At 36.0% G+C, this 15,316-nt stretch overlaps 2 protein-coding genes across 7 annotated transcripts in view; one reads left to right on the top strand and one right to left on the bottom strand.

The window, feature by feature from the left end:
• The window catches only part of LOC106176290 (presenilin-1), a 9,378-nt gene extending 7,743 nt beyond the window's left edge, over window positions 1-1,635 (top strand). For all 5 annotated transcript variants that reach the window (XM_087004776.1, XM_087004775.1, XM_087004777.1 and 2 more), the window contains exon 11: window positions 151-1,635. In XM_087004776.1, coding sequence (XP_086860902.1) covers window positions 151-306 — 156 coding nt within the window. In that variant the 3' untranslated portion in view covers window positions 307-1,635. The remainder of the gene's footprint in view (window positions 1-150) is intronic.
• Window positions 1,624-15,316, bottom strand: LOC106176289 (BTB/POZ domain-containing protein 7). 2 transcript variants are annotated; one of them, XM_013558608.2, is made up of 9 exons: window positions 15,129-15,316; window positions 10,424-11,618; window positions 7,674-7,882; window positions 6,873-6,948; window positions 5,359-5,672; window positions 4,826-5,018; window positions 3,887-4,076; window positions 3,400-3,571; window positions 1,624-3,166 (listed from the first exon to the last, which is right to left on the bottom strand). In XM_013558608.2, exons 2-9 carry the CDS (start codon window positions 11,568-11,570, stop codon window positions 2,909-2,911), a joined length of 2,559 nt encoding a protein of 852 aa, XP_013414062.1. In that variant the 5' UTR covers window positions 11,571-11,618; window positions 15,129-15,316; the 3' UTR covers window positions 1,624-2,908. The 2 variants fall into 2 exon arrangements, with proteins under 2 accessions (XP_013414062.1, XP_086860899.1); XM_087004773.1 differs by having other exon boundaries at window positions 1,624-3,163.

The following is a 15,316-nucleotide window of genomic DNA, read 5'->3' as shown; positions in this document are numbered from 1 at the left end:
CAGTTACCTCATTGAAGTGGACTGAATTTTAAAAAAATGATTTCTTACTAATTAGCATCCTACAAATGAAATTATCAAAAAGGTTAAATTTGTGATTAAGTTTGATTTGAGAAATGCCCATCTTGCATATGATGCTTTCCTTCGTTTCAGGGCCTGTCTTTCACACTGATTTTGCTGGCAGTTTTCAAGAAAGCTCTGCCAGCTCTCCCAATATCTATATTGTTCGGTATTGTGTTCTATTTCACCACAAGACTTTTGGTGAAGCCATTTGCAGACAGTCTCTCAGGAGCACAAGTGTACATATAGCAGCAGGAACCTTATCTCCATGCATCATAGACTGTGTTCCCATAAACCCATCATACTAGCTGGATCAATCTAATTCTGTGGGGCTTCTTACTATTGTGCTTTCAGTATTATCATTTTGCTTGTCTGGCAGAGCCCGTTGAGTAACTAGGGAATAATTGACTATTGTTAATTACCCCCTATCAGCTCGAGTAGGCATGCCAGACATTTAAGCCATTTACACTGAATGCAATTTAGCGAGAATTCCCGCAGAGTTAGAGCAATCCAACTAGTATGAGAGGTTTATAGGAACGCTCCCATAGACTCACAGAAGCAGCCGTTCATTTCATGTACAAAAGACAAAATGATTATTTCATAATATTTATAGGAATATACATAACTAATTATCAATTTTGAGACAGATATTGAGCTCCTTTAGATTTGCTAATACAAACAGCAGGTTTCAAGAAACAAGGCACTGCAAATTTTATGAGTATCATTATATTTGTACACTGTTCAATATCTGATAATGTTCATATATTTGTTTGTTTGATAAACTGTAACCAGCACAAGGTGTTTTCGGGGATGAATGCATGGGATTGTAATAGTGACAGCTTTTCTTGTGTGACACTGCTGGGACATATCATTATTATCAATGTAAGGGCCACAACTTTTCTAGTTTAAACATTTGAAAGGTATTATTAACCAGGCTTTAAGGTTTATATGGCAGCAATCAGTTGACAAAGCCGACCATAGAATTAAATTGAAAACAATTGCTGTGTATAAATGGTAAAAAGTTATTCACGTCATAACATGCTTATTTATTTAGATATTTATATTCCAGTAAATACTTTGTCTCAGAAATATAAGAAAATTGTGCTTAAGGCATTCCTATGATTTAAGTGTACAGTGTTAGTTGCTTATATATATGTTTTGAAAACAAATAGCTGGGCTATATGCTGGGATTTTTTTTTTTTTTTTTTTTTTTTTTGGAAAATTTTTATGGAAGTACACATTTTGTCCATGTTACTCCTCAGAGTCTTCTGCCATCTTTAGGACAGATCGTCTTGTTTGTTCAAAATCAGTCTTTGAAACAAAGAATATCTATTTGCAAAACAAACATCATGGAGGTCCATTTTTATCCATTTGGAAAAAAAAAGATACATGTTGTATTGTCAAGCCAGTTCTCATTCAGTTCCGATGCAAAAAGGATAAGGGCAATTTAAATAGTAATTCTACAACTTTGATTATGGAAAAAATGATGTCTAGCAGGTGATGATGACTCACCAAACTGTACTTTTGCAACAGCTTGTATTATTTGGGCATGGAATAAAAACCAAATTGTTTATCATAGTAGCTTTATTGTTTATCGAGTACCATTGAAGCTATCACACAATACTGCTTCACAACAGCTTACATTACTTTTACAAAAATATGGAAAGATGCAGTATCTGCATCGATTATTTACAATAGCAATGCTTTCATTCCAACTGCAGAGGAAATTACTCTACGATTCAAACGTTGACATACTTTTTGGAGCAGCTAACAGATCACCTCAGTTTAGCACATTTATCAAATCTGTATACATATTGCCCAATACCATGACTAGTCAAATAATAGAAAACTTGTACCTGATATGTCATATTCATCTGCACAAATAATATTCCACTCAAGCTGCTGAATTAAGTATTGTAATGCTAATAAAATAGTGTATAAATCCTATCCTATTGTGGACGTCATTTCCAGCATAATGCCTGATTAAAATGCTGCAAAAAATCATAAATACTTTTTTAAGACAGACAGGAGACAAAAGACCGCCTAAGTAAGTGGCACGTAGCAAGTGAACAGTGCAGCATATACAGATTGCCAAATGAGTGCCGACAGTAAATATATATAACCCGTTATATCCAGTTGATTGGAGTAATGTATTCCTGTACATGTAACAATAAGTAGTGGTTCACTCATCTGATGCAGCTGAGTGTTGGTTTATAAAACTTATCACATTCTCTAAAGTTATTCCTTTGAATGGGTGGATATGAATATAAGCAAGAATCAATCTAACATTATTTTTGTATAGCTGAGGGTATAATTAGTCCAATTTTAAAGCAAAAACAATAAGCAAAACTGAAATTTTATTTTACCATCCAAATTACTGAAAGCATTTTTGTGAAACTTTTGTGTGCTTATGCGAGTACAGATTAAGTTCATCAAAAAAAATTCTTTAGCACTGAGAGATTTCCTCCATCTTAAAAATTTTTTAAGCCAGATTTAGAGGGATTGGTTTTTGATTAAGGAAATAACTGTATTTTGAAACTAACACAACCATCATTTGGGTCAGTTCCACTTGTTTTTCAATCAAACAATAAGAACAGTTGAACATGTAAAACTGTGATCATAAAACTCAACCCATTAATTTCATTAATGGTAAAATTAAGGAGTGGTCCTAAAAAATTCTAAGTCTCAAAAATGAAACCACAACTGTTTGATCTTGAGAAAATTGCATTTGCTGCATCTTACAAAAAAAAAAAAATTGGTCAAAAAAAATATCGTTTGAATGAAATGACGTATAAATGTCAAAATATGCCTCATGAATATGAAGTAACTTAAACTGCTGCCTCACAATAGTTTATATGTACATAGTACCACAGTGACTTCCATCTCCCAAGTCAAGTTTCATCTCGCCTCGGGGACTCCCTTCATTCTCCCGAAGATCTGGTTTCGCTTCCCCACCACGTGCCCCTCCCCTGGGGCTGCTCTCTGCATGTGCACCTTGTGGGGGTTCAGGATCCGGGTGAAGAGCCATCTGGGCTACAGCTCCAGTTGCCATGGCAATATCTGGCATGATGTCACTGAGGACGCTGTCGCTGCCATTGCTGGCCTCCTTCTGGAAAAAAGAAAGTTCTGTACTCACTGGGCATGGAGAAAATCAGTTTTAAATATAACTTTTATAAGGGCCTGTGTTTTCAGATTTAAAATGGAAATTTCAGACAAGGATACTTAACGGATGAAGTGAAACTGAAACTATCACTAAATGTGATCAATATTGCCCCACCTTCTCATCTATTATTCTGAAGGCAAATCTTCCATATTAAAGATAAAATGTGCTCTTTCTCTTACCTCAACTGGGCTATAGGATCTTGGGCTGTAGGACCTTGGACTGTATGACCAACTGGAAGCTCCCATAAGCGGAGACGGAGGTGTGACTTGCTTCAGTCGGCGATGGGGTAGACTAGATATTCTGGGGGTTCCTGGAAGGGCATCTCCTCTGGAGGCTTCATCCATTTGGAACCTGTCAAAAGTCAATATATATGGCATACATGAGATGGGGCAGTGCAACTATCAGTGCACTTAAACTTAGAATTAAATGGTGCAAGTAAAATCAATTATGTTATTATCAAATAATTAGATTTGAAATCATGTAATACATTAATCTGAATATTTCAAAATCCACACAAATCAATTTCAATTTTTTACATTTTAATGATATTTTAAGTACTTCAAAATATACAATCTTTTTGCAGTGGTTTTAATGTTTGCTTGCTTTTAAAAGCTTTTAAAATCATTTTTAAACAGGGACACAATTTCAGTCAAAAGACGTATTTACCTGTAGGGATGCTGTAATATTTCAACTGCTGAATCTGGAAGTCCAAATTCTCTGACGACCCTCAGCTGAATTTGGTGGTTGACAGCCCTGCGGTCTGTACAGGGAAGGGAGTAGGCCTTCTGAACTAGGCGGCTTTGCTGTATCTCCTGTTCTCTTTTCACCATGAGCCCAATGGTTTCACGGTTTGGAACTAAATCAAGGTGAAAATAGAATTTTTGACAATTATCAAATGCTGTAAAACATTCAATATAGCAGAAACATTATTTGAGACATTTTGTTTCTAGGGCCTCATTAATGATATCTCTGTGATTAATGTGTTCATTATTGACACCTATATGGTGCCATGTCATCCATCAACAGTTCTCAGCCTCATACGGCCATCTCTATAGAGTTTAGATAGGTCAATATCTCTGTTGACAGCTATGTACACCTAGTCCATAAATCATTACCATGTCAGAAGTAAGTCCGTAGAACAGTTTAAATCAAACATTTATGCAAACATCCACTGAATAAGTCTGACAAACAATGTTTGACAGATGGCAATGTATTTGGAATTTCCTACCCTGGATCAAATAGACTGGTATGGCAACTAACGTCACGTACACAGGATTTAACAGAAAAAAACACTAACACTTCATCCCCGAGAGAAATTCCGCATACTTAACAAAGCAGCTTACATTACATAGTCATTAGACACTCTCCGAAAAAAGGTTCAGAAACATTGTTATTTTGAATAATCATAAAATAACCATTTGAGCTAAGGTAAATACTTTAACCAAATAATGAAAGATAATGCACCCACCATTCAAAACCTTTCATATATACACTAAGATTTCCCTATTACATATTTTTTAAATTATTGAAAAACAATTTCATGTTTCTGAACTTTTGTGGTCGAGTGTATATCTATTCTCAGTCTATACTGAGATGTTCTCATACCTGGAATAGTGCCTGCAATGATATCGACAGTGGCAGCAGCATACACAGGGTGGTGGATGGGGAATGGCGAGGGTGGGCAGGACGCCCTGTCGTCCACCATGTACAGTGTGTCTGGGATAGAGGACATATGGACCAAGCGGAGACGAGCCATCTCATTATCTTGTAACTGGGCAGTATGCTCATCCAGCAGAGACTAAATAAGAAAAGATTTTAAAAAATTATGCAAAGATTTGAAGTGCCATGTGAATTGTTTTTCTGTATTTCTCATCTTAAATGATCATCTCAACTCTGCTTTTACACCATGCTTAGATTAATGCATGTATAAAAGTCATAAATAAAATGGACTGTCGTGCACATTGAGAACAGATGTTAAGTACTATCATGTAATAAACTGCACAAGAATATGACATGCAAGCAAAAATTGCCCTTTCTCAAAAACAAAGCCTTCTTAATATTCACTAAAGATATAGATGGGGTAAAGCTGTTGATACTTCCCAAAGAGATTTTTTACTACTTTGCTTGTTAAAGCTTACCTTGGCCTCTTCAAAGTAGGGTGTGAAAAACCTCGGTTTCATAAACATTCCGCTATTCTTCCCCCTGATCCACGAACACATCCGGTTGTAGTTGCTGCCTACGTCGTCCCCTATCATGTGAGAAGGAGGGACACTAACTAGGCCACGCTTAATGGCACCATTCAGCACGTCGTTGTTTGGAGGAATTATGTGCCCCATGCGCACATATGGGAGAACTTCACAGAGAATCTCACGCAGCTCTGTGTCATTCAGATCTCGTCGCTTCACACCTTTCTTTGTGACACTGTGGGCTGTATGACTCAGAAGGTTGGGTTCTGGAGAGATCAAAAGATTCATTAGTCTTCATTAAAAGGAAATATTAAATATCTTAAGCATTATAAAACTTACAACATCCAATCATTTTTTTTTTTCATTTAACGTTGAATGTATTCAAGCTTTACAGTCAAAGTTTGGAGCTGAATCCTTACAGACATTTAGAAGACAGAAGGGGCAAAAAAGCAAAATTTCAATTACTGCACAAGATTCTTTAAACCACGAAGAGTTCATAATACTATGACTGCTTTCCATGTTGCAGTCACTTTCCAATATATCACCTGCTGCCAAAAGTTTCTGATTGGAATTGTGCCAAGAATGAAGAAAAAAATCGACAGTCATTACCTTTTTTCATGACAGAGGGAAAATAAAAGCCTTCGTGCAAATGTACCATAAAGTAATCATTACTGTACAAGCCTCATCATATAAAACCAATACATTTCAATGCTGACGTTGTAAATAAATCCAGGGAATAGTCTCTTATCAATAACAATAATCTATGAAAGTTTGGAAAGTTTTCTAAATATACATATGGGATGGGCATATGCGTCATTTGCACTGAAGTGCTATTTTAATACACAACTTTCCTTAAGGAGTAAGTTTTTATTGAAACAAAAATTCTTTAAACATTAAGATAAACAAGCTGGCAAATAAGCTGTTGTATCTTTACCAGAAATCTCATTTAATAGGGTCCAAGGTTGCCTATCAGATGGAAAGAAAATGCTTTCCTGTGGCTATCTGCCAAACAGGTGCTAAACTGCTACAAAATTGGGAAGCCTCAAAAATAGTGCTGGATCAAAAAGCAAACTAAGATGGTGAAAAGCAACTTTCACATTTAACCACAAATAACATCATTTTGTCATTTGGCTACCTGTTATAAGCTGATGGTGCTAAGTGCATCTCTAAAATAGAACTTAGCTACACAGTTAACTTCAAATATTTGGCCACAACGGCGAATACATTATGCAAAATTCTTTGTAAAGAATTTTTGAAGTTTTACTTAATGCATCTTAACTCGATTTAGAATCATTTATTCCGAGATATAGAAACTTAAATAAGATCACGTAATCATCAAAGGCCACTGTTCAGCTTAAAAAAAAAAAAAAAACTGATGCATTCACTGATGCATAAAACAGAACCAAGGGGCAATCAATCTGTTAATTTTCATCATAACATCACTCCAGGCACCTGTATGTACTTACCCCTTTCCTCCATTCTCCTAATGAGCTGGTGCTCCCCCCATTTGATCACAGCACTTAAAATATCCATCTCTCCAGCCTGCAAATGACAGGGAAAAAATTAACAATGGCAACAATGACAATGTATAACATAAAGTTGTTTGAAACAAATTACTACTATAAATATAGTTTATACTACTACGTTAAGTGTTACTGTTGATATGGTGACAAGTTTTATATAATGATAAAAAGTTCAGAAACCATAAAAGCAAAATCATAGTGAAGATAAATAATGAAAGCCGAAGTCCACATAGTTATCATTCAAACAAAGCACAACTGAAAAAGGACTGGCATGTAGATTATAAACATTTTGCAGAACAGATGTTCTGAGAGCAACTATCATAATGAGTACACTTTTTATGTTTACACCCATATCATTCTTTGACGTCATTTATCAGATCAATTTCCTGGTCTTAAAATCTGGATATCACTACACCATCAACATAGACTGAGGCATAAAATGGCACCATATAATTGAACGCTTTCTTGCAATCATCTTATTTTTTTATATCTGATGATTGTAATAGCCTCTATACACATTACCATTAATTTCTTTTGTCTAGCTTCACACAAATCATAGATAAATCATAAATGTAATACTTGATTTACCTATTCTGTTTCAAATCTTGTCAAATGAAGCATCTGAATTCATCATTTTTAAGTATCTTAGAATAATTGTTTAATTCTTAGAATAATTCTTAGTGTAATTCTTTTTCATAATCTTTCAATCTCAAATGCTTCCTTTCACCATGTGGTCCAACTAACCTGCACAAAGTCGGACTGTATGGCAGCAATCAGGTACTCCTTGTTGAGCTCATAGAAGATAGGTGAATGTGCCGCCTGTAGGAACTCCTCCTGGAGGAAGTGTAGTGCCTGGCGGTGCACCCATTGAGACCCGTGTGGCTCCGAGCTCCAGGAAAGGATGGACAACAGGTTGTCCAGGGACAGGTTGTCCACTATGATATCCTCACAACCTGGACAGGAGAAATGTGACAAATTTAGTTATCACAGATGGTAAACAAAATCATGATATTAAATCACAAGAAAGTTTTGGTAATATCTAGCACATTAGTATTGCACAACCTGAAGAGGAGCAATGTGACAAACGTCAAGCAGAAAAATGTGCTTAGTCTCTTTGGACACAATCTAACTTTTTATCAATATCATAAAAGTCAACATTGTACCCAGATTATTAAAGATTGAGTAAATACCAATAAATCATCAAGTAACACGAAACCCTTTATGATAATGATAATGGGATCAATCTGAGAGCCCAAGGTCTTTAAACATTCACAATTTTTATACAGACCACTGACACAGTATGATGCATATTAAAATACTGTATGTAATGTGGCGGAATAAGACCAAGTGAAGAGCTTGTCAAAACCAATTAGGCTCCTTTTGGATGCATTTCAACTGGTGAATTTGTAACAGCTTTTGGAGTGGCACCAACATAATGTTATTTATCAGAACTACTGATCTTGGAAGGTTATGGGGACAAACAAGTAGGGGCATACTAATGTTTAAGGAAGACTGCCATCATAATATACTAGCAAGTGTATGGACCAACGATACCATTACAAGCTAACTCAGATATACACTAATTCCATTAACCCAAAAAGTCGGTTATCAAATTTAAGTCCTGCTTTTTGCTGCTTGATGGATGTGGATCTCTTAAAAGCATTAGGATTTCTTTACTTGTACCCATGAATGCCATTTGTGAATACTTTTTGGAGGTGTCATTTATTACTGCAGTCAGTTAAGTTTGGGCTGCAGATCATGAGAAAGGTTAAAGTAACCTTTTTAAGAGAACTTGCACCAAATTCAGAAGTAAAAAAAACCTGATTACGAAACTGGGGGTGACAAGACCAAAGAGCCGAGCCATTGCTGTCTGCCATTTTACACATAAGCATATACTAGTATATATTAATATGTAAATATATATATATACACTATACAGTCCAGTGAGCTGATCCTATCCATTAGGCCAGTTTACTGCCCCTGGTCTTTCACAGATAACCCCAGTGGCACCTGACAACTGATAACATCAGGAAGATGGCTAGACCCAAGCTCGGCCATTCAATGGACAGAGGAGACTTGATGGTCATTTTGAAATAATGTGCATGGTCTTGAGATGCACCTAAGATGACTAGAATGTCAGTATAATGCTGCAATTAATAGATGAAAAGATTATCTACTGTTATATATTAGGATACCTGAACTGTTGCAAACACTAGGCCTAATGTCAATTTGGATTTGATTTTACTTTTTTATAGAAATAATATCATCTTTTTTTTTTCAGTTCATATATGAAGGCTGATAAGGCATCACACAATCAAGCTTTCAAACAAGTTCTGCGCAGGTAAAAACAAAACTTGGACTTCAGAGGTTCTTTGTTTCTTATTCAAAAACGGGTTGTTCTTTGATCGAGGCAAGAATGATAAAATAATGTCAGCCCGTTGTGTGTGCAATATAAATAGGCCTCTGGCTGTATAAGCTACGGCTCTATTCAACAGTCATTAGTTATTGAATTTCAATGTCACTACCTCCACATCTATCCAGTCATTGATCACTAAGCCTTTAAACTTGCCGCAAACATAACTATGCTCCAGTCTTGTCAACAGCATTAAAAGTCCCCAAATTGACAACCCATTGGATCAACTGTGTGTGGCATGGTGATTAACGTTTGCCCCTCTTCACCAAGCCTTAAGTAAACTATGAGCTTTTGTGTTCAGTATTTGTCAAGGATTTTGGTAAATATACAGCTGACTTCTATGATGATACTGCTACGATATAAGAAATGACTTGCTGACCAAAATGAGGAAAACATTATAATACACACTTGACTAATATCAATATACATATGATAGTTGAAACACAAACATGAAAAAAAGTCCCTTTGACAGCTACTTATAGTAAAATGATGTCCTTTCAAAAATTTCTTCTGCGTACTGTCCTGTAAACAAACTACTTGAAACAATCTTCTCAATAAAAAAGTTTTATTTTGAGAAGTCCACTAAAAATGAACCACAACTAAAGATTGAACTTAAACATAGAAAGCAAGATGGAACTATCTTCAGAAACTGAAGATTTTCTGCCATGCCATCTATTTTTTTCATTTATGTTATATGGGCAAAAATTTTCTCATTTTTTTCATGGCTACATCTAAAGATGTACAATATATTCTCTCATTTGCAGCACTTTATTTCTCATTTGCAACAAAATAAATGTGCAAATATTCATATTTTCCTGATAAAATCTAAACAGGCATCCTGTCTGTGGTCTTAATAACCTCTAAGACATCCTAGAGTAATATCTCTATGATAAAAGATCACCTGCAACTTGTTTTTGCTTCGCCTAAAAAGGAAGTACACCTATTTGTTTTCAAATTTCATGGTACATGGCAAAAAGATCTCTCAAACTACAAAAGAAGTAACTAAACAATTACTGAGATACGCTTAGATAAATAAATATGATAACCGCACTTCATCTACAATATTTATAAGTAACCCTACCTTGAGATAAAATGGGAAAGTCGAGAAACTGCCCAATTTGATATATTTCCATTGCTTCATCCACATGGGTCACATGTCCTTTTCCAGCCACGATGGCTTGAACCTCGCTGAGACTACATGTGCTCGTACTATTTCTTATAATACAATTAAGATCCACAGTGTCTTGATATATGGCATGAAGCAATACACGAGCATACTGTTTTGGAATGATCGACTCATCCAGGACAATTCTGGTGGGAGTGTGTAGAGTTCTGTCTGTCATCTCTTCTCCAGATTTAGCACGACGAAGCAAGAGGTTGCGAAAGAAGGGAGACCTTGCTGCAAGAATAGCTTTGTGGCAACGCATTTCGTATTTGTTTCCACCTGTGCTTGAGGTAGCTGCTGATGCTCCTTCTACTGATGTTGTAAGATCATGACAGTCTGCATCTGTCTGAAACACCAGCACTGCATCACCATATACTCCCATTTCAAAGAGAGTCTTCAGATCATGATCTAAAGCATTGGGGGTACCAAATTCATCCCCCAATTGAACTAAAAGATCCAAGCTGGAATCTAACTTTGCCTCATCACTGTTGAATTCTCCTGTGTACAAGTAGCGTAAAAGTGCTGAGAACATAACAACGTCAATGTTAGGAGTCTTAATATCCACATGTATTTGTGCTCCATAATGTGGATGTCTGGCAAGAAGTTTACGAAAGAATGGGCACCTTGCACTCAAAATTGCCCTGTGCACTGGAAAGCATGTACCACGATAAATCAAATCGACATCTGTACAGTACTTGTAATCATACAAATTAGACAAATCTTCTCTGTATGTATTTGCATGCACTCTCGCAAGACTTGAGATAATTGTGAGCTCTTTTAAAACTGCAAGTGCTTGATATTCCTCCACCAGGGCATTCAGTTCACGTGTTGTCCAGTTGGCAGTGAGCTCTTTTATGGCCTTAGAGTGATCAAAAGATCTACTGTGTCTTCGAACCCGAATTAGCTTACGCCTCAGTGTAGCCAACTTGGACATAATTTTCTTCTTCTCTTTGACAGGCATATCTTCGCTGATCTGAAATCCTTTGTAGCGATTGAGTGTGCTTGCTCGTGAGACTGACTGGTTCTGCTGCTGTTTCTCTGCTGCAGATATGTTTGCCCCCATCTCGTAGACAGCTTAATGACCCATGCAGTATGTTTCAGCTAAATGCATCTGAAAATACAGATTAAATAGAAGTTATCATAAATCACTGCATAAATGAAAACAAAAATAACTTTGTAGTAATTGCTTAGAAAGGGTACTACAATTTCAAATTGCTGTTTCATTTTTTACATCACATCCACTGCTTAATCACAGTTAAAACCAAGTCATAAATATCAGTTGTTTTTCTCTCCTTAGTTCATCTCACATTTCCAGTTGTTGCCCTGGCTAAGTCAAGAAAGAAGGAGCACAATCTCCAATTTCTTTCTAACATGTTCTAGGAGACGGCAATCACTTGTCTACTAACTGCCACATTGCCTACGCAGCATGCAAGAAAGCCTGAAGCTCCTCTTGCAGATGGAAATGCTATAGTTGCCACGCTCATTCTTCATTAAAAAACCCATTGTTTAGTCTAATGTTTCAGTGACAAATAACTCTGTCTCCAGTCAACCTACAAACAGGCTAAATTACACAGCGTACCTCTGTGCTTCTTACTCAGTGGTAGCATTATGAACGTCATCAGTGCTGGCAGTGTCATGGCAACCCAAATCATTTTCTATCTAAATGAACAAATAGCAGTCCACAAGCATGTCAGCATGCCTCCTTTGATAAGGAACTATTTACGGGGGACTACAATTCTTATGGTCATTAAGCTTTTACTATTAAAGCATTCTGCATTCTAAGTAGCCATGTTTGAACCCATCATTTCTAGTGCATTTCAATAAACAGAGATGTTTATATGAACCCAAGCATTCCAAAATTGTTGAACAAGAAGTACTAACATTTAAAGTCTCAATAACTTCCCAGTGTGTACATAATGTTACTTGGTATCTCAGTGGGTCACTTTTTGTTCTTTGTCGGCTACGAAGATAAGAGTTGAATACCAAACAGCAGAACACAACTGCATAATTTCAAAACTAATAAAATTGCAATTTTGACAAAGAGAGACTAAGCTCTTCTAGAGATAACAAATAATCTTTATAAATGAATGAATGATAATAATAATAAACTAAAATCATGGGCCATATTTTTTTGGCCAGTCAACAGCTAGAACCTATATAAAGGGTGTGTCCAAATGACAAAGGATTTTGCTTTTTGGTTTGACCTTGCTCTCGACATTCAGCTTTCAAGCTTTGTAGGAGAGAACTTGGGGTCACAGCCTGTCAACTTCAATTCTATTATTTTCAGAACGTGTTACACTAGACTTGGAATACGTTCCTTTTTTCCATCCATTTTCTACAGAAAGTTCTTCTCTACTTGAATCTTGGGATGGAATCATAACAGCTTAATTCTATCTCGTCTTAATGGAGATATCCTGAGGGAACCATTGAGTAGGTTTACAACAGGAAAAACATAGATCAGCCACCACACAATGACAAATGGCTTATATTACTAGCCAGACTCATTAAAAGGGTAGTATCTTATTTATGACTGCATGACTTGTAATATTAGAAGACAAAGTCACCAACATTTCAAATTCTTAAATGTGTGCATACAAAACATATATAATCAAAAAAGATACCAACATACTATTTCTTAGAATGGAACACAATACAAACATAAGCTACCATCTATGATATTTTCAAACATCTGTGCATTTGATACCTGATTAAGCTGACAAGCTATCCAGGCAAAATCAATAGGGTATCTGACAATTACCTCTAGGGATAATTGAGCAGATATTTATAATTACTCAGTGCCTGGCTGATCCATACGCTTCTTTGTAAGACCAGATGGTTCTATGAAAACTTTCATGAACATATGCAGAAAACTACTTAAATACTCAGTCATCCTCTCGATGTTTCCTCACTTCAAATCTGTGACCTCAGTATTATACCATTTTCCATTAGATTTCAATAGTCTAATGCTACATATCATAAAATCAGCTCAATACCCACATACCAATATGCTTGTTGTTCTTCGGGGAATGATCTTTTGCATCATTCAATCCACAGGGAATCATTAACTAAACCTCAAGAGGATCACTATTCCCTTCCAACATACACAGAACAATTCAAAATCAATAGAAACCATCTACATTGAAGCCCCAAATGCCTCGTAAGATGATTCATAAGCACTACATCGTGTGTTTATGCGTGCATGTATGAGAGAGAGAGAGAGAGAGAGAGAGAGAGAGAGAGAGAGAGAGAGAGAGAGAGAAGAGAGAGAGAGAGAGAGAATAATGAAAAAAAACTGCATGATGACAATTATCTATCAAAGTAAAGAACTTTACTTATTTCAACAACTTAAAATATCACTCCAAAAGATGAAATTGATACTGATAGGATCACATAAAGAAAAACTTTTTATACTCCTTGTATTGATATATCTTTTAATTCAATGTATCCTGAACTTCAAGTTTAACTTTCTCCATCAAAGAAACAGTCTAGATCTATTTTAATTCTAAAACATTAGCAAATTTGGTCTGTGGAAGTGCTTGTTATCATGTAAATCTCGTCATGTGCAATGAAACATAGATTTCACATTAAGGGGGGGTCACTTGGGGGGGGGGGGGGGAGAGGAGGTGCAAAGATCCTTATCTTGTTCATTATTCAATGCAAGCTTCCAGGGGTCAACTTAGTTTATTACATCCCCTGGCATTTGAATTGAAGAAGGAAAAAATTTATACATTGTATGAATTCAACAGCATTGAAAACTGTTGACATTTTTGAAATGACTTCACTTAATAGCATTGTTTGAAATACTTGGCCCATAACCACCTAAACTTAAATATCTTCAGGCAAATCCATGTGACAAAGATTTCTACCTCAGTGGAAAATCATTCTTCATAGCCAGTTAATCCAGTTTTTCAACTGAAATTGAATATATAGTAACTGATTTCTACTGTTTAAGAAGTTTTTTTTATCCCAGAGAACTTTGCTTTGCATGTGCATGTATTGGTTCTTATCCAACAAATTTCATTGATCATCCCTTTATTCGCTGGTAAAAAAAATGTCCACAATCTGGATAAAGTGAACTGGCACTTTCACAATATGCCAAAAAGGTATAACAGAAAAAGACTCCCCAACAGGTCACACAATGGAGCATTTTTTAGTTCTAAAACTTATCCCACAATAAAAGTCCAATTTGTCTATGAGCATCAAGTAAAAAAAAAAGTTCATAAAACATAACTTTTCTGGTTTAAGTGAATAACTATGAGTGACTGAGAGGCTCACTATTTATGATGAATATAAACAAACACTCCAGGAGTCACAACCTGTTACAGCTTCACTGTTACTCGAGTTATTGAAATGTCACCTAGGACTTCACATATTGGCTCTCTGCCATGTGTGTCAAACTTCCATTCTTTTCCAATCAAATTCATTTGACCAGTAAATAACAGCGTAGAAAGTGTACTGTTTGTAATTCTCAGCAAGGTTAAATGAAGTTGATCCAACCCACTACAAAATGGCGACGTCTCCAATTATCATTCAGTACAGTGCATTTTAAATGTTGAAAATGATTCGCATGTTTATGCTATTTTTCTTGGAGGCAATAAAAGCAGACACGAGTGTAACTCACCTCTGTTCAATAACCACCGTATTTTGAAAGGAAAACCTCACATTCGATATATAAATCACCTTGATTTCTTAATCCAAGGTACATAAGTCTGCTTCCCTAAGTCCACCATCACATTTCTTTGGCGTCACCTGCAATTAAGCAGATCTATAGGTGGCGCTTCATGTTTACTACAACACAGAACAAATACA

Source organism: Lingula anatina, chromosome 2, assembly GCF_051362555.1.
Source record: "Lingula anatina isolate TDL-2025a chromosome 2, LinAna3.0, whole genome shotgun sequence".
NCBI lineage: Eukaryota > Metazoa > Brachiopoda > Lingulata > Lingulida > Lingulidae > Lingula > Lingula anatina.
Note: the sequence above shows the minus strand (reverse complement) of the source record. Positions and strands in the feature narration are given on the sequence as shown.

What these genes read in the sequence shown, in the direction of transcription:
- LOC106176289 (XM_013558608.2), bottom strand. Translation starts at nt 11,570, where the DNA reads ATGGGGGCAAACATATCTGCAGCAGAGAAACAGCAGCAGAACCAGTCA. An exon ending in CATTGCAGGCACTATTCCAG is followed by an intron (nt 4,077 to 4,825) that starts GTATGAGAACAT and finishes ACCTTGATTTAG; the next exon opens with TTCCAAACCGTGAAACCATT. An exon ending in ATATTACAGCATCCCTACAG is followed by an intron (nt 3,572 to 3,886) that starts GTAAATACGTCT and finishes GACTTTTGACAG; the next exon opens with GTTCCAAATGGATGAAGCCT.